The sequence below is a fragment of the Anoplopoma fimbria genome, chromosome 4 (genome assembly GCF_027596085.1).
Source record: "Anoplopoma fimbria isolate UVic2021 breed Golden Eagle Sablefish chromosome 4, Afim_UVic_2022, whole genome shotgun sequence".
NCBI classification, from domain to species: Eukaryota; Metazoa; Chordata; class Actinopteri; order Perciformes; family Anoplopomatidae; genus Anoplopoma; species Anoplopoma fimbria.
This window is the reverse complement of record NC_072452.1, coordinates 7,053,766-7,073,493: the sequence shown is the minus strand read 5'-3', so window position 1 is coordinate 7,073,493 and position 19,728 is coordinate 7,053,766. Positions and strand designations below refer to the sequence as shown.

At 42.9% G+C, this 19,728-nt stretch overlaps 1 protein-coding gene across 1 annotated transcript in view; it reads left to right on the top strand.

The window, feature by feature from the left end:
- The window catches only part of tenm1 (teneurin transmembrane protein 1), a 152,215-nt gene that overhangs the window by 74,945 nt on the left and 57,542 nt on the right, over positions 1-19,728 (top strand). Inside the window, exons 8-14 of the mRNA XM_054598175.1 lie at positions 1,976-2,183; positions 7,112-7,213; positions 9,283-9,477; positions 11,921-12,121; positions 14,012-14,197; positions 14,532-14,678; positions 18,330-18,564. Of these exons, the coding sequence (XP_054454150.1) occupies positions 1,976-2,183; positions 7,112-7,213; positions 9,283-9,477; positions 11,921-12,121; positions 14,012-14,197; positions 14,532-14,678; positions 18,330-18,564 (1,274 nt within the window). The remainder of the gene's footprint in view (positions 1-1,975; positions 2,184-7,111; positions 7,214-9,282; positions 9,478-11,920; positions 12,122-14,011; positions 14,198-14,531; positions 14,679-18,329; positions 18,565-19,728) is intronic.

The window sequence follows — 19,728 nt, the reverse complement described above, 5'->3', positions numbered from 1 at the left end:
TCCCATGCTCACTTCACCTGACTGTGTTGTATGGCACAATTTGAACCAATATGGAAATAGGAGTATGTCATTTCTGATCCCTTGCATCAGATTGCATCTAGAATTTTCTGTAATTATACAGGTAGAAATATGAATCACTTTGCTGATTTAAAATATTTCCCTTCGGTTCAAAGATTCACAGTCACTGACCTTAGCTAGCTTGTTTAGTTTGTAAGCTAAGGGATTGCGTCACCATTCAAGTGCACATCAGTACTGTATGTACAGTATAACATCCCTGCTGTGAGCGCTCCCAACTTTGCCTCCAGGCTCACTTAACCTGACTGTGTGGTGTACAGTCACATCGGTATGCATGTACAGTACTGATGTGAACCCCATCGCCGGTCATAACACCATGACGTTCAGTGGTTCGGACTCTGCGGTTCAGTAGTAAGGTTCCGTATGTTGCTGGTTTAAGCTGTTAAGTTCTGTTCAGTATAAAACCAGGCCCACACTAGCACTGTTTATATGGTTATCACTGTAGCTCACAACATCATGATTGTTTCTGTGGTCTCTGTGAACTTTTAACCAGGAGGTAACTATGTATCGTCACCACGCTGCTCTCAGACTATAAGTTATTGATTAGACCAAGGACAATGATAGATTTAATTAATTATGCTGGACACCTCTGTGTACTAATGAAGAGAGGAAGCAGTCAGGGAATGGAAAATAGGCACAGCACACGTCTACCTTGGTACTGTGGAAGGTAACTAGCCTTCAAATATAATTCCATAAACATATGTCTGCTCAGAAGGGCTTGTGTAGCAGTAAGAAGTAAGAGAGACAACATCCTGTCACCTCTAGCCTTGTCTGTGATCACCCATTTTAAATGCCAGTAAAGCCAATCAAACAACAAAGGTGATAATAAACTCTATTCATGCTTGTTTGGTCCGCACAAAATAAGGATTTGATCAATGTCTGCGTGCAGCAGAGAAGCATATGCTCTCTGCCTGTTTAACTGGTAGCATTTATGAGCCGTTTAAAAATCACTGTTTTTACTTGTTCTGAAAACAGAAACAGAAAATGTGTAAACGAGAATGATTTAATCGTGAGTTTGACTGCATTAAAGCACAGTGTAAGAGACGAGTGAAAACCGAGCTTAGCAGTCACATTCTCCTACAGATGTTGACTGTGGTGCAAAATGTTTATGCTTGTCAACTAAAAGAAGAAGAGGAAGATGAAGATTTTCCCAATGTGGACAAAGGTCGTTGACAATAACCAAAGAAACAGCCTTTTTCTGATTCCGTCATCAGCTCAGTGTAGATAAAATGACACGTTTCCCAGAAACAATATGACGCAAAGGTTATACACCTTGTAGAACAGCGCTGTGCCATGTGAGAGGCACGTATGCAACACACACCGAGTCATCTGCTTCTTAACATCAGTGCTCCCCGGCTCTCGCCTGCATGAAGAGGTCTAATTAGCTGTTTTTGACACTAGTGTGACATACAGCCCTCAGGGGGAATGAGGCTCAGCGAGCGCTTGCTAGTTCAAGGAGGTTTTAGAATGGAGGGGAGGGGAGGGGAGGGTGAGGCGGGGGAGAGTTAAAGAGGGCGAGGAAGAAGCACAGAGAGGTTTAGACAAACGAAATAATAGTCTGTTCCATTTGAAGACCTGGGTGGTAAAGTCTGCCTGTGCTATGTCTGGTAGAGGACTGACCTGCCATGGAAGATGATTTCCCTTCTCTTTTTTGTGGTTTCCTGTTGCGCAATTCTCATCTGATATCCACATCCAATGTAACTCCCCAGCTTTTCATATGCAGGCAGTTTTCCAATAGCATTCAATTGGCAGTTTCACAAAGCTCACACATCACTGCACATGGGTCTGGCTTGCAATCTTTCCTGTTGCATTTATGCAGGTTTTGACGAATTCCCCTCTCGCTCCTTCTAATTGGATGGTGTTGCCGTTGTCTGCTTTTCTTCCCGTATGCTGTGTCCAGTTCGACTTTGTGAAACTGTTGGACGGGAAGGCGCTGCCCAGGTCCTTGACCGATCCCGTCTCCACTGCCAAAGCTCCCAAAGGCCTGCTGCTGAGCGGCCTCCAGGAAACGGGCTTCATCGAGTACATGGACCCCGGGACCTGGCACCTCGCCCTCTACAACGACGGACGCAGCCTGGAGCAAGTGTTACTGCACAGCACACCCATAGGTGAGGGGGATTGTATCAGGAAACTGGTTGCCTTTCTTCCACAGGAACTGTTAGCATGAATATGTGATATTTTAGTTCCTTTTTGTCTTTGTGTCATAACAAACCTCTGGCCCATCCCACATGGGATTACAAGACACTACCATTTTACAAAACATAAAACTCTCCCTTTTTTTTACATATATAAGAGCAAAGATGAATAAGATAAAATACCACATTATAAAGAGATACTATGTCATTTCAAATAACATGTTTGAAACAAGTGTAAAATGAGATGTGCTCTGAAAATAACTGCTACAAACCGACAGTTTATTCTTTTTTTCCCTCATTTCCCTAATGGCTAATGGATGAATATTGAACTCGGTCTTTGTGATTCATCCATATTTATAAAATCTATATCTGTTTTTATCTTGCTGAAACAAATTATTGCACGGTTCCTAATAAAAAGGGCAATGGAAAACAAAATGAAAGTCATTTTCTATTTTAGTCAAACAACAAATTGAACAAATCTGCTTTTCTTCTTTCAAACTGACAGACCAACCAGTTTCCACGATAAGTGGTAAAATACCAGATCTCAGCGGGGCACATAAGGCTCCTAGTCATACAATCAGTACCATATTCACATTTATGTCGTCTTCTGAGTACTGGTTGAACCACATAAAAGTTATTTTATTAGGTGTTTCATTTTTAAAAAAGAGACACTCTGAACTCTTGTAGTTTGCATGCGACCTGAGTTAGTTATGGAATATTATTATGTGTGTGTTTCACTGTTTGTGTCTCAGGGTCGCCTCGCTCTTGTCCTTTCAACCCTTTCATCTGTTGATTTGCTCCAACATAAGGACACGGCCAAGAGGAGTTTGAGAGTCATTGACATTTGGAGGGAACTTTTTCCTATTATGAGAGGGAGCTTGGCATGGGCAAGAGACAGCCGTTAGAAAGGGGAGGACAGCTCCTGTGGTAATGACAGGGCTCGCTAACTGCAGCTCATTGCTATGACACACACGGATAGTAGTGTAAATTGAAGGATGTGAATAATGCAAGAGTACGGGGCTGAATCAAGTGGATCATTAGCGGGGCAGTTTCTTCACCCCCACTTTGTCCAGTAGTCTTTAAGAAGAATACAGCGTTGAAATAACAACAAATAATAGTGTTGGGGGATGTAGAAATCACACCGTGGGTGGACACTTGGTAATTTCTATGTAGCAGACAGGTGATATGGCAATTATAAAGCTTACTGGTGATGAATAGATATTAGAAGCACTGCATGAAACTCCATTTTGGCTTATTTTTATTTTGATCTCTAACTGGACTTGAATTATTTAGTTTTAGTGTTATTCAGTGAATGATATGGATCACTGAGCTCTCTGGATGCTCATAATCTAAACATGTGCACCACCGACCTCTAAACAGCCCACGGTGTAAGCCAATCAGTAAACAGTGCCAAAACACAGCACTGTAGACATCTTATTGACAGAGTCTTTTATGTAATGACTGACAGCATGCGACAGCTAAACACAGATTTCATTTCAGAGCTGTCAAACATTTGTTGACACGCGTGTCGCCTATGAAGACTGGAATATACCAGCACTATTTTGGGTCCCGATGTTTCAGGCTAAACAAGGAAACAGCAGCAACTAAATAAGTTGCTCGACTATCCTTTTTCCACTTGGATAATCAAAACAAATACAGACACAACAGATGGGCTCAGAATAGCAGCATTTCGTCCACCGAGGTTGTCCAAATAATTAATCAAGAGATTTGGTTTGAAAGAGGAAATAATATTAATGGATTGATGTCGGAGAGCATTCTGCCGCCCATTTACAGCCCTAACGAGGGCTACAAACAGACCCTGCTTTGTTTTTTCGGAGGCAGAAAATCAAAACCACTGAGCTACAGTACAATAAATCCTAATAAGAGACACGGTGTGCTGTCGCCCGGAGTGCAGCTTCATGGGGAGACGGGGGAGAAATGAGATGATCTCTGTCGGGAAATTGAGCTTTTCCGCAGCAAATAGTAACTGGATACAACGAAGAGTATAAATAAAGAGGATAACAAAAGAATGTTGTGGAAATAAATAAATAAAATAAGATATAATCAATAGAGCCTATGAGTATGACATGAGGGAATATATGAGAACATTAAGAATAGGAAAACAATACATGAGATGAAACTGATGCACAGGAATATGCTTGGTTCTTTAGAAACAAGGGGACAAATTATGTGTGTATGTAATGCTGTGTATTACATGAGATAGAAAACGCTGTCAGAGATGATCACTATAATAATAATCACCTCGATAAAGGTCAAAAGAAAAGTTGTGGAAGAACAATCAAAGCTGCATGTGTTTGGTCTGTTGACCTGTATCAGTCAGAACACATTATCTTGTTCTGTCATCTGTTGACTGACCACCTCACACTCACACTCACACACACATACACACACATACATATAGATATATATATCCTGTAATATATTCTGATATGTGTATACACTCTACAGGCATTGCTCAGTGATTGTGACTATATTGTTTAAATGTCTCACATAAAAATTCTGAAAAAAAAAAAAAGAATAAGAAGGTTGAGCAGAACATCTGCTGATTTAAAAATAGATATCATTATCTGGATTCAAATGGGATTTTTTTTTTTCAAACATTTCCATTTTGTACAGAAAAAAACCAGCAACAGGTGCAGAAAAATGACCTTTTTTTTCCTCCTCATCTTCCTCCTCTATTATTGACATTTACATGTGACCCACAAAAGCTCCGGCTTAATGATATCTGTCATTCCGCCACCTCCACTCCAGCCCCATCTTCTTTAATTCTACTCAGCCTCTACCCAGGCAGAGAGTGGTGCTTCCTGCAGGGCTATTAATTATGCATAATTGCTACACTTCAGCTGTCATCACACATCCTCTTGAATATTATATCTTTTACGCCACTGCCAGCAAAGGTGTGAGAAATGCCGTATATGCTTGGAACTTTTAACAAAAACAGATGATAAACAAAAAAGTGGCCAGCTCACGGCTGGATGCTTCTAGTTAGCTGAGCAGCCATTTCATTTTTTTCATAAATTTATAAAGCCCAAGGGTCGTAAAGCACGGCTGAAACTTTACAGGCTCATAAAGTACAATTGCAATGCTTATTTGACCAATCAGATCACTTGGCTGGAAGCACCCATTTTATAATAGCATTTAACTGCAATAACTTATGGCATGACTGATTCCTAACTGGAAAGGGTTTTGTCAGTGGAAAGAAACGAGCGGGTGTCTCATGGATGCTCTCACACGTGCACACACTCACACGCACACACAATACATATATATGTATATGCTTGGAACTTTTAACAAAAAATATGATAAACCAAAAAAAAGAAGTTGCTAGCTCACGGCTGGATGCTTCGTGTTAGCTGAGCAGCCATTTCATATATACTGTTACAAATAAAGACATGACTCAGCATACATTACCTGTTAATTGCCTAGAGATTTTTTTATAGTTCAGACATTGACCTGAAAGATACGGAGCTCATATCACGGTTACAACCCTGCATCTTGCAGCCCTCAGAGCCTTCTGGATCAATCATCTCCTCTGGATTAAAGAGAACCCGGTGACCTTGCAGACTAGTTTTTGTCTGTCGCATGTGTCTGGTGCCAGATACAATTCTGGAATTTGTGTATCGGATCTATTTTTTTTTGAAAGAAAGAAAGAGACACATACGGGGGTAAAGGTTTGTGAGTCTTCCTGACAGTGTGGGAGAAAAGATGATTGCCACTCCTCTCCATCAGAGCGACGATGACGGGTGACGGAGGTGAAAATGACTTTGGTTTCCGTGGCGATGCGCCGCTGTGGAGGATGACGCTGTGCTGCCGGTTGCTGGCAGGGCCTTTCTCATTAGCATGTGTCACACGCGCCTCAAGGCGGGTGTGACATAATAACTTTGCGTGCACGTGTTTGTAAATGTGTGCGTGCGTGCCACAGAAGGAGTTGTCATCCGTGCTCCCTGAACAGGGCGAGCCAGGGGACTGCAGTGGTTCGACTCCGGAGTCCATTCCCCTATCGTCCGAGCAGAGCAGGACGGCAGAGGGTCAAATAGAGGATGACATCCTCGACACCCATTTTAATTACTCTATCTCGCTTAGATAGAGCTCGCAAGGCCCCAGACAACCAGCAGCACGGTTTGGAAACTCCTAACTCTGCCGGCATCTCCTCCAGCAGAATCTTCCATCTGGTGTAGAGCTGACATAAAAGGCTTAAAAGTGCTCTCCCTTTTTATCTATCTCTGCCACGCTGTTTGTACCTGGGAAATGAGATGTGACATGATGGACATATCAATGGGAGGAAAAAGGAGAGAAGTAAAAGGAAAGGCAGCCAATTGAAGTCCGGCGGAGGAATATGATGAAATGCTCGTAGCCCACAGAAGGTCGAGATGCAACGCACGTATCCAGATGAGACAAAAGCACTAGTAGGAACAAGCACCACATTGATCCTCGCCACGCCGGGAGCGTAGCTAGTGTAGCGACGCAGTTCCAGCCACTCTCCGCTAACTCGTGCACTCGCTCTGTCAGATTTTATGTTGTTCAATCTCGTTCCAAACTGCGTCCGTGTAAACAGTTTGTTGATTAAGCCCTGATGTTTGTAAATTTGCGTGCGCTGTGTGTTTTCCAACCTGTAATGCAGTATAATGTGCTTAGTGCTACTGAGTGTAAGTGAGTGCTTGGCCGTTCCCCAGAGAGTGATAGCAGCTGGATCAGACTAATCTAATATAGCCCCTGAGTCTGGGGAGCCATCCATTGCTTATCAGATATCTCATTCAATAACAGAGAGCTGTGCCGGCTTATGGAGTTACATGTGGAACATTTTCAAGTCTTTTTTTTTTTTGTTCTCTCTCTCTGCCTTTTATGTCTGATTTGTGAATGTTGGTGTTTGTGTTGTGCAGACTCAATGGATGGCTGCTCCACAGACTGTAATGGAAACGGAGAGTGCGTGGCCGGACACTGTCACTGCTTCGCTGGCTTCTTGGGTCCCGACTGTGCCAAAGGTAAGAGATGTTTGATAAAAAAAAAAAAAGCAACACTACTTTTTGCCCTTCCTTCCTTGTTTGTGGCTCTCAGCCCAAAGCCCATTTATTTCTACTGTCACTTTTTGTAAAACTTCAAAAATGTAGGGTTTCTTTTTTTAAAGGTTACTCAAAAAGGATTAAATAGTATTTTTTCAAGGGACTATTTACAGCAGTAAATACGTCTTCAGGCCATTAGTGAATATTTACAGCGACTTCGTACTGTTTTACCTTTCTTACCTTTCTTTACCTCAGGGAAGGAATCAGGTCTTTACTTTTAAAAAAAAAAAAAAAAGGCATTACTTTATTCCTTATTTCTCCTTTTTAAGTATGTTTAATTGTGTTTTAGTTAGACCTCTCCCTGTTTTCCCATGTGCTCCCGTGTCAATTTGCTGTTGATGCTGTTTGCTCTTGATAAATAAAAAATCCAGTACAATCTGAATTTCCACATCACCAATTAAACGAGTACAGCAACAGAGTCATGTATACTCACCACTCTGCTTCTCTGAGTTTCTCCTCTTCGACAGAAATCGGCTTCACGTTTTTCATTCACCGGCTTTTTCCCCCGTCACTTCCATTCTGCTGATTTTCTGACACAGTTATGTTGCTGTCAAAAAAAAACATAACACTTCCTGTACAAATGCTTCACATTAAAAGCCCTCTAGCAACTCAAAGGGCACATCCACCGTAGATGTTAACTTGAAACATTTGCAGGAAGGGCTATTGACAGCAACTTCACACCTCGAAAATTTGCAGAGTGGAATAACAATGGCGTGCTATGGCACATAGGCTGTTGTTTGGTGAAACTGGCAGTACTTGTCATGTTGCTGTTGGTTTTAAAATATGGAACAACATCCTTAAACTGCAACCTTTCCCTGTCATCGTCACAGCTCTACAGCATTCGATCCTCTCTCTGTCTCTGTATATCCGCCCTCCCACTTGCTCTCTCTCCATCTCTTTTTCTCATTCTCTCTCTCTCTCTGCCTCTGTCTTTCTTTGTAAAAATTATTGTAGTTGTATCAGTCTCATTGTGTAGAAACAGCTGATATAATATCACATTCCATGATTTATTTACGCTCATCATTTATTCATTCCCTCCCCTCTCATCCTCGCTCATTTGCTCGCTCGATAATATTCTGCCTTTGAAAAGTTAGACAGCAAGTTTTGGCAGGAGCTGTAAAAAAAGGGGAAAAAAAGTGAAGTGTGAATTTATAACTGTGGGGTGCACAGAGTGTTAGATTTTAACAAAGGATCAAACAAACACATAACACATGCCCGCACGCATGAACACATAGGGTCTTCACTGCAAATTCTCCAAGAAAAAAAAAAAGAAATACAAATTGCCCGTCCGTTCTGGAATAGTCTTTCTAATCCATTTGAAGTCTGGAGCTGCCATGCCTCCTCCAGCTGCAATGAGGAGTCTAACTGGAGTGTAACTGTCAGTGCGTCATCAGATACTCACAGACTTTATTCTACCTGGCTGTCATTGCATTAGCCACACGGCTCTCCATCTCTGCATGGAGATGGCTCTGCTTTCCACCCTCATTCCATAAACCCCTAATGCTCTCGTCCCTAATCTTCCGTTTTCACGATTGTTTTCACGGCCTGTTCAGAGTAAGTGAGGTGACGTTGGGGGGATTTTCTACAATTCCTGGGTTGCCGTGGTAGCCGGGCTCAGGTGGTGCTTGAGTAAATTGAAACAGCGTGAGGGATAAGCTGGAGTGTGTGTGTGTGTGTGTGTGTGTGTGTGTGTGTGTGTGTGTGTGTGTGTGTGTGTGTGTGTGTGTGTGTGTGTGTGTGTGTGAGAGAGAGAGAGAAATAAAAGGGAGACAGAGGCTGCTTGAGGATTTGCTGAATCCGCGCCCAGCTGAGATAAGAGAGCGTAGCCCCACTCACGGCAGGTTACTGCGGTCGCTCAGCTAATATACTGCAGCACTGCGCGTGTGTGTGTGTGTCTGTGTGTGTGTGTGTGTGTGTGTGTGTGTGTGTGTGTTGTTTGCATGCGTGTGCCTCTGAGTACGTGGTAGTAATCTGTGTTTGTCCTGTTGCAGATTCGTGCCCTGTGTTGTGCAGCGGCAACGGCGTGTACGAGAAAGGGAGGTGTGTGTGCCTGGCGGGTTGGAAGGGGGCCGAATGTAACGTGGAGGAAGGTCAGTGTATCGACCCCACCTGCTCCAACCACGGCTCCTGCATCCAGGGAATATGCATATGCGGTCCAGCATACAAAGGGGTTAACTGTGAACAAGGTAAGATGCTTTACTCTCTCAAAAGGAGTAATACACACCTCATGATGTCATCCATGCACAACTAAGATGGCTCCACTTTTACACATTTAAATAAGTTACTTAGCTGTTTTTTGGTTATTTTAAAGCTGCGTTGATCAATATTTTTATGTATATATTTTATGGATGAAATGATGGTGTTTTTCTACAGGGGTCTGTCCTGGTGTCAAATCCAGAGAGAGTTATTGCCCGACTGCAAACCCTCTCAGCTCTATGGAAGTGAAATCAGTCAATCTGTACAGCATAGAGCACCCTCTATTCTAAGACCATCAGTCAGGATATATATATATATATATATATATATATATATATATATATATATATAAAATATGATAAATATAACCTATTACATAGAAAAAATGCATGAGGGTTTTATTATTTACAGCCTGCGTAACAACAAGCGGCAGGCAGACAAAGTTATCGTCTAGCTAGTGAACATAATGGAATATTTAGCTGCTAAAGAGGCAGATATTTACCTCGTGATTTGGTGGAGACCAAAACAGAGCTAAATGGAGAGTGAATATTGGACCTACATTCATCAGGTGGAGCGAAACACGACTTAGAAATGTATGCTAAAGTTGCTAACATGTTAGCCGTAACCAGTGTTGGGAAAGCTACTTAGAAAGTATAGTGAGCTAAACTACCAGTTACTCTGGTAACGTGCATATTCTTAGTTATTATACCAATAATAATTATACCAATTTAATTCCAGGTCTATGTTTTATATATATATAATGAACTATTTAAATTATATTGTATATTCAACGATCATCAATTTAAACTTACTGCGCTTAAGCTTCAGAAATGTCTGGGAAAATGTAGCTTGTGTCGAAGCTACCAAAGACTTGAATAATAAAAGAGCTAAGCTACTGAAAAATTATTTGATTCAGAAAACAGCAACACTAACCCCACGCTACTGAGAAATTTAGTTAAACTAATAACGTAGACACTTACGGGCCGTAACAGCTTTTTAAAGTGATAATAGGTCAGTGTTGTGTTTTTGCTTTATCAATTGGCCCCAATTAATGCAGCTTTAACATAGATTTTTAACTTTGAACCTAATTGGTGCAATTTGCATCAATTTAGTTTCGATAATTACCATATAGATACATTGCTCCTAATCTTAACAGTGTCATCATTGTCAAATTGTATTGCACATAAATCATACATACTGCTGGTATCTGCAGCACTTCCAATTTCAAATTTTTGCTAAATCCGGAGCAATCATGGTGACTGTTGTCTGTATGTTCATGATTACAGGGCAAACAGAAACTGCTGGTAGCTACTTCAGCATGACCTTTCATGGTTCAGATTTAGCGAGCAAAAACAGTTCAGTTCAGTTAGCGCCTTGGCAACATCAAACTTCCTCTTTAGATCAGAAGAATGCCGAGAGCCAGGTTGGCAAGAACTTTTTCATCCCAAATGGATGGAATAGTAATAACTTTTTTTTTTTTTTTTTTCTTCATACGGTTTTATGTCAATATTAAAGCATAGCATTACCTATCAACATGGTTCTTATAGACTTATCACTATTAAAAACCTAAACAATGTGAAATTGTACCACTCTATATATGGAACGTGTATTTATTATTTACTGTAAATGCTGTTATATTATTGATGCTAAGACATAAACCTATAAGTAAAGAGAGTTTTAATGGCCTTGGGTTGAAACGACCAGACCATAAATGATTCAGGTAGCCCAGGCGCCTCACTGTTGTACAGGAAACCAGCCGTGGGCCTTTGTCACAACCTCCCCTTGCAACTGTCCATTGTAAAACCGGCCAATAAATTAGCGAAAACAAACAGAGCCATGATATCTAAAACAATTATGATGTTACACTTGACGATAACCTGATGGCACAGCTGTCCCAGAGACTGCCCTGCTGTTGCCTCCGGTATCTCGGCCTGCAGAGACTAAATCAGGTGTTTGACCTTGAGCGGCGGAGCCGAGCTGAGCCGAACTGTGCTGAGCTTTGGCTTGGCGCTCAGAGCTGTAATTACACACACTAACACACACAGCGGTGCCACCATGACCACACACACACACACACACACACACACACACACACACACACACACACACACACACACACACACACACACACACACACACACACAAACCAACCCATTTCACCCCCTTATCAAAGCCTCAGTTCTAAGTGTCCTATGAAGTGTAATGTTGTGGAACAGATACAGGGATTGTAGCTGGGGTGGTTAACTCCTGGATGGGATGCAAAGAACACTGCTTTCATACTCGGTGAACTGATGATTATAATGAGGCCAGCACCACCGCCCCAACTCCACTACCCACCCCATCCACCCACCCTTTCCCTCCCTCCTCTCACCTCTGACTCATTCTCGCTCTTCCTTTCCTCCTCTCTCTCTCTCTCTCTCTCTCTCCCTGCAGTGGACTGTGTGGACCCTCAGTGCGGCGGGCACGGCGTTTGTGTGCGTGGGGAGTGTGTGTGCTCTGCAGGCTGGGCAGGAGTAAGCTGCGATGACCCGCTGCCAGCATGTCAGGAGCAGTGTTCAGGACATGGCACCTATCTACCTGAGTCGGACACCTGCGCCTGCCAGCCCAACTGGACAGGGCCGGACTGTTACACTGGTAAGACCTGAGGATTACTGTTCACCCACAGAAAAAACTAAATGGAAAACAAACAAAAAAAACAGGAAATCGCCACCACACACCTCTTGAACGCTAGTGTTAGTGTGCTAGTGTGGTAGCACGCATGGTGTTGCCAGATACTATTTTCTTGGGATTTGATAGACACGAAAGAGAAATATGGACCGGAGCCACTCTGTGAAATGTGTGTGCATGCATTTGTTGTTTTTTTCCTCTCTCTTCATGCTGTTCATAAATGAGATTTCCTCTCATGACGCTCTGGAGCCACCCCTCTTGCAAAAGCACTCACTTTACTGTGCATTCAAAGTGCAACACGCTTATACACATACAAATATACACACACTCACACACGTCCCCTTGAGCTAAATGAGGGGAGAAAAATAAAGGCAGGCGGGGAACGAAGAAAAAAGACCTCTATTCTCACTTTGCTGCGAGGGCCTTTCAGAGATTGCCACTCTGAGAAACATTCGGCTTGGCATTTAAAAGCTTGCTGATGTTTATTGCGAACCCGGTTACCATTGCGCTTTATACTAGTCAGTGCGTGGTTGTAAGATATAGCTGTAAAAGGATTTCTTACATCTACACCTACCTTCCTTTGAACTCAGTAAACTCTGCCTGCTTCGATAGGCAGCTATTCTACACCGACAGTAAAGAAAAGGCAGCGAGTTATGAATTGTAAGAGGAAAAGTACAGCATATGTTCTCTCGTGTCAAATATATAGAATGCGGCCCTCTGCGGTACACAGTGAGAGAGTGTCCTTGTCCTTGAGGTGTAAACTGACAGAGAGGAAAATAGCCATTATAGCGCTGATTTTCCTCTTTTTCCGCCACACTAGCTGAACGCTGGTGGTCGGGAAGGATCCGCCTTAACCGTGCACACCGATGATTTGCAGGCAATCGGCATTAGCCGCCTCTCTCAGGTGTGTGCACGCCTTATTATAGTGATATAGCCCATGATAATGATAGACCGTGGCTGAGTGTCTGAGATATGAGCGGCCTCTCTCCACCTGCCGGGCTTTTAATCAAAAGGATCCTGCAATGCTACGTCCTGGTCTTGTTGAAGCATAGCTAAGCTAATGTAATTCTAATAGAGAGCTGAAAAACTCTCCAACTTTAATCCACTTTTTTCCTCCCTCTCCATACTATGTATATTTAAATTGAAATAACTTTTTACTGCAGCTGGATAAGTAGTCTTTGTGTGCCTCCAGCACTTTGCTCTCTTTACTGATGGATGAGGCTTTGCCTCTGCAGCGAGAAAGAGAGAGAGGGGGAGCTGGATGGTGAGGAGCGTTGAGGAGAGGAAATAAAAAGAGGAGGGACGAAATTTAAGGGCTGTTGCAAGGGAGAGGGAGGGAAAGGGATACTGAAAAGAGAAAACTGACAGAGACAAAGATGGAGAGATGAAGGGGGAGAAAGGGTATTAACATACCGACCAAATCTGATCAAAATGTCAGAAAAGAGTAATAGAGCTGAATTTGAGTCCCTGTAGTTTAAATATGCGGTGCAAATACGAATCATTTGGCTGTTATTATGAGTCTATTCCCCTCCTTCAGGGAGCTCAGCTATTAGAGGTGGGAAGATTATGTTTTGTGAGAAAGTAGACTTTTTTTAGTCTCTGAGGTTATCCTCTCCTATCGCTAGTTTTTTTTCTCTCACCTATCTCCAGTGTCTCACCCCCAATCCAGAATTTTCTTTTTAACTTTTCCCCTCTACAACTCCCCTGTGCCTCTTTTACCGCTTTCTTTCCTTCCTACACTCGATTCCTCCATTTGCTCCCCCTCCCTCTTATTGTCCCTCCCTCCCTCACTCTCGAACTTGCAAGTTTTTTTTTTTTCTTTCTCACGCGTATCCCCCACCCACCTGTTTTCGGCAGAACTGTGCCCGGTGCCATGTGGCAGCCATGGCGTTTGCTCCGAGGGCCAGTGCCAGTGCGAGGAGGGTTGGATTGGCGCTGCGTGCGACCAGAGAGCGTGTCATCCTCGCTGCGAAGAACATGGCCAGTGCCACGACGGGACCTGCATCTGCCAGCCTGGCTGGGAGGGAGAGCACTGTAACATTGGTGAGCTGTGTGTGTGTGTGTGTATGTGGGAGTGTTTGATTATTCCTTTTGATGTTTTGATTAATATGTTAGGATTCAAAAAGGTGTCACTGCTACAATTGCTTTCTGTTACACAATTCTCACCTTTTTTTCTTTTTCCCTCACAGTTACTCATGACTTGGACGTCGTTGTGAAAGGTAATTCATCTTTATTTAGGATAGAAATGTCATAATGTGCTCCTCTGACACGCTCACAAATGCCCCAAAATGTGTGTTTGTGTGTGTGTGTTTGTTTTTGTGTGTGTGTGTGTGTGTGTGTTCGTGCGCACCTGTGCACATGGGTCACACCTTTTCAGACGGCTGCCCGGGGTTGTGCAGCGGGCACGGGCGCTGTACCCTGGAGCAGAGCGGCTGGCGCTGCGTCTGCCAGGCTGGATGGAGTGGGCCTGGATGCAGCGTTGTCATGGAAACTGACTGCAGTGATGGAACAGACAACGACGGAGGTGACATTCTAACATCATCTATCATTTTCCATCCCTTTTTTCCTCTCTCGTACCTCTTTTCATTTCTGTCTTTGTGGCAGATTGTCCATTCCATTCCATTACTTCTCCTCCTGTTTCTCCTGCCGAAAATAATTCTGCCTCGTCGTTCCTCCCCTGCATCCTTCCGTGCTGTCCCAGTCCTGCCGAGACTCCTGCAGAGTCCCGCCGGTCATTATTATATCGAATATGTATTTGTGTGTGTGTGTGTGTGTGCGTGCATGCAGGGTGTGCGTCTGTTTTCCCCTCTCATCCCAGCTAAATGTCTAATATGCATACCACCTGCTAGGATAAAAGGCACTCTGAGAAAATTTCTCAAGTCTAAATACAGCAAACCATGCAGAATAGATTTCTTCTTCTTTGGTTGGGAGCTGTTTGGTAGCAGGCGAGAGATGTGTGTCGCTCAGCCTCGTAGCGGTGTCGTTCTATCCTCAGGTGAAGAGACAAGAAAGGAACATTTCAATTGCAGTCATTTACCTGCCATTTCGGTCCCATCCAAGGCTGTTCTCCTCAACATAACAAGTTTGAGGATGTAGTGCACCGTCAGATTATTTTCAACTGTGCCCATGCATTTTAAAACTTCAAATATCCACCGTTAAGCCGGTGTTGTAATCCGTCATAGCAAACAAGGTAGTGTCTCTTTTGTTTAGAGGAAAAGCTTTTTTTATTTTTTCCCATGGATCCATATTTTGTAATGAGTGGCTTTTGAATGAGTGCACACAGCAGTGGGAAACCTCAAACACATACATACTTTTTTTTGTAGTCCTTTCTTTCAGCTGGTGCAGAGTGCTGCTGATAGCTGCAGTGTAACCGGTTTTTTGGGGGGGGTTTTTCACTCTGCACATTGTTTACTAAAGCTGCATGACTGACTGAGCCGACACTTCAGAAAGTCGGCGTAGACGGGCTGCTCAAAACATGAAATACAGGCCCTCACCCTGGATTATAACCACAGAGCCAGGCAATAAAAAATGTCTGGTGGACTATAAAGTAGGGCCTAAACAAAGGAAACAAGTCATAGCAGGACCGCAACAGCGTAGGCACTGACGGGTTTTATTTTAATGTATTACATCATTGTACTGATCTTGTTTTGTTAATGGCGTTTACTCTGTGGTGTTTAAGAAGAGTGAGAGAAGTGCTAAAGAGCCGTCATACTGTGAACCTAACACCTTGGCACGATCGTTTAATTCATTCACGCCTTCGTTTAATTCATTCACGCCTTCGTCAAACTGAACCTTTTCATACTTTGTCGGTTTTAAAGGGACATTCCAGCCCCTTTTTTTACTTTATACATAAAGGTCTACAGGTCATGAAGATCACGAGTCGAGCTGTCGAATCAGTTGTATAATTCCGTCTGTGGCTTTGTCAAGTCTGAAATAGATAACCCTAATGATGTCATCGGAGGTTATCTCAGCTTGGACTTGGAGACTAAATTTTAAATTTTAAATAAACAAAGAATGTAGATTTTAAACAAATAATTTAACATTAAGGAAATACACTTTCCTGCAGAGAGCTAGATGAGAATATCTATACACTCCATCCCCCTGCCCCTTTGATATGAAGAACAGCGGGTTCCTGGTGTCTCGTAGTCCCTGTGAGGTTGCGAGATTCCAGGAAGTCACTGCGCGCGGCTAAGAAGAAGTCTTAAGAAGAAGTCTTATATATATATATATATATATATATAACCCTCCATTAAAACTAGAAATTGCTGTTGTGGTTTGTGTATGGATTAAATAAATGAGATTTTAAATCGGCCCTCGTAATTAGATTGTGTTTCCTCTTCAACAGAGCCAGGCTAGCAGTTCCCCTCCCTAATTCCAGTCTTCATGCTAAGCTAACTAGCAGCTGGCTGTAGGACAGAGCAGTATAGATCTTCTCAGCTAATTAAGAAAGTGATTTGCCGTATTTACCAAAATGTTGGACTATCGCCTTAAAAGACTCTGGTGTTACTATGAAGAGATGGTTCTATTGGTTGCATTATGTGGTCTTGCTTAACCCATATTTGGACTAAAAGTCAGGATACCTCAGCTGCTTGAATACCACCATATCTATATTTTATGTTTCTTAGATCTTGCTCTTAGAAATCCCCCGACATGATGGAAAGGCACTACAGAATTTGTAGACTACCCCTTTAATAGAAAAGTGTTGACTTGATTGAATATCACATTGTCTTTCTGTCGGTGTGTAGAGTGAAGTAGAGGTCGAGGTGGTGAGTGGGTGGGGGAAGCGACCACTTTCTCTCTGCATTACAATAAATTGCACTTTGTGCAAAAAGCCATATACAGTACATGGTGCATGACATTATATAGAACTGTTATGTCGTATGAATATGGATGAAGCGTCTGCATTGGTGGTATCAAACTGTTCAGTTTAGAAAGACTCACTAACAAAGCCGTATGGAGACCACTTACACTTCTCTTATCTTGCTATCCTCACACCTCTCTGCACAGCTTTTCAGATACCATAATTTTCCATCGCACAATTCAGCCATCTCCATTAATTGGGAGATATACCGTAGGCACTCGTAGACGTCTCTCGCAGCAATCTTTTTGTCTCTGAAGATAGACAGAGATGGAAAGATGCTATCACAAGTAATCAGTGAATAAAGAGAGACTCTGAAGAGAGAGTTTCAATTATTCCGCCTGGATGGGACAGCAGAGCGCATGTATTGTTCTTCCTCTTGGGAAAAAAACAAAAACAGTAATTTTCCACACTAGCAGTGTAATCATACATATTTATATGCATTACATATGTTCAAAATCTACATTTTCACTGTCCCTCTTTGTGTGCGATGGTAAACAACAGCTCCTGCATAATAAGCCACAAACGTGTGCCACCTTTTAATGATAGTGGTATTAGAATTTCAATTAATAGTGGGCTTTCATGTTAAAGTAGTGAATCTTATGGAAATCAGCCATTGTACTCAGCTACCTTTTTGTATGAGGAGGTTATAATAGAATATTGTTGGCCTTTCGCTCCCTGCTCCGTGGTCAGATGCATTTAAATGTCAGCGCGGCTTCCTGCCTTTTCAGAAACAGGCTTGAAATAGGAAACACAAATGCCAGCCCGGCTCCCATTACCTGCCGCCGCGGTTCGTATCCGCGGCTCATTGTTTACGCCGGGATTTGTGGATCGCATTCAAATAATGCCCGAGATTCAGGTCGGATCTATAACAATAGATGCTTTAATTGTGCACTGATGGCCCCTGATGAATCTCATTTGATTGATACTCATGGTTATGATGATACATGTGCAGTTCATTGTTGTAAATGAGATTACTCCGGGAGAGTTTCTTGAACCGGCCGAGCAGTGGGAAAATTACTTCTTGGCAGGTCTTTGGTTTTTATGGTGTCTTCTTCATGTCTTTCCACTGAGGATATATACAGTACCTTGGCCTTTAGAGTAGAAATGTGTTCTCAGCACCTTTAGTCACTTAAATCTATTAAAGCCTTTATTGGTTATGCACAATGAAGATGTTAATGTCTCGTCCATTTTTACTGTGTAAATTCAACCACCCCTCTAAACAACCAACTCCTCATAAAACGCTGTTTTTTGTGTGTGTTTTATTTAATTCAAGGTATTTAATTTTATAAAGGTTTAACTTCCTGTCTATTTCAGATGGCCTCATAGACTGCGTGGACCCGGACTGCTGCGAGCAGCTGAGTTGCGGCTCCGACCCCCTGTGTCACGGCTCGGCCGACCCCTTGGCCCTGCTGCAGCAGAGCCCGCTGACCCCCGCCGCATCCCCCTCGCCCACCAGCACCCACACCCACAGCTTCTACCGCCGCATACGCTTCCTCCTCGGCAAGGCGGCCACACACACTCTCCCAGGAGACGTGCCCTTTGATACCAGGTATGTGCTGCCGTGCTCTCTGTTTGCCTGAAATCCGAGCGTGCATGCCAAATACCTCCATGTGTTTGTTTTGCATGCCTGTGTCCTTGAGCCGTCCTTTTATATAGTATGTAGAGAGACAGGATGGTGCGGATAATGAAGTAAATGCATCCGTATTAATGCATCGGATCGTCCATCGCCCATTATTTGTTTAATGAGAGCGTGTGTGTTTGCATATAAATGAGGCTTTTCATGTCTGCGCACACACATCTCGGTGATCTGTGTTCCCCCGGAGATCAGCAGACGCACAGCAGCGCTTCGTCCCCGGGTATCAGTGTCAGGCTACAACTGAATTAGAGTATTTGTTTGTTACATATTAATGTCTCTTGGTTTCACCAGTCATAAGGGTGTCCCCATAAATTTTTCAGCGGCCCTCTCACTTCCATCTAACAGAGTAAAAACACGGAGGCTGATGACCTAGAATGTTTGGTTTGGCAAACAAGGACTGATGCCTCTCTGAAAAATGGCAAAGTGTGTTCTCTCCCCCCCCTCTCCCCTTCGGTTCACTTGTAGAATAAACAAATAAATTAATTATATGGCAGTTATTTTCAGAGAGGAAATCGATGGCAGCTTTCAGGACAGGAGTAACAAACAGGTCAGCGCAGCCACCCGGAGAAACCTCACCATCCTTCATTTATCCCTCTTCTGGAGTAACAGATAGGCTCCATCAATGAATGTGTGTGTGCGAGTTTGTGTGCGTACATCACACGTGGCTGCCCTTATCTGTCTCCATTTGAGCAGTTCAACGATTATTCTAGATTGAAGCAGTGTATTTCACACTTTACCTGCGAAATCAAGATGAATCTTTCAAAAATAGTCTGGATGTGACTGATAGTTTAAGGTCTATTTAAAGCCCGACACAGCCCCTTTCTGCTGCAGGTACCACTGTCACTGTAATATAAACATGATGCAGAAGTTCTGTTTTTTCATATGACAGGGTGTTGAAAGGTTTTACCGTGGGTGAAGCTATATTTTTGGTCCTCGTATCCTCGCAATCCGGCAGATTTCATTGTGCTAAAGAAGGGAATTGCACTGAGCAGAATAAATGCAGTTTTTTTGCTTTTTCTGCACGCACAAGGTCGCTCGGAAGAATGTGCCTCTCTCTTCAAACAGTCATTATGTTCT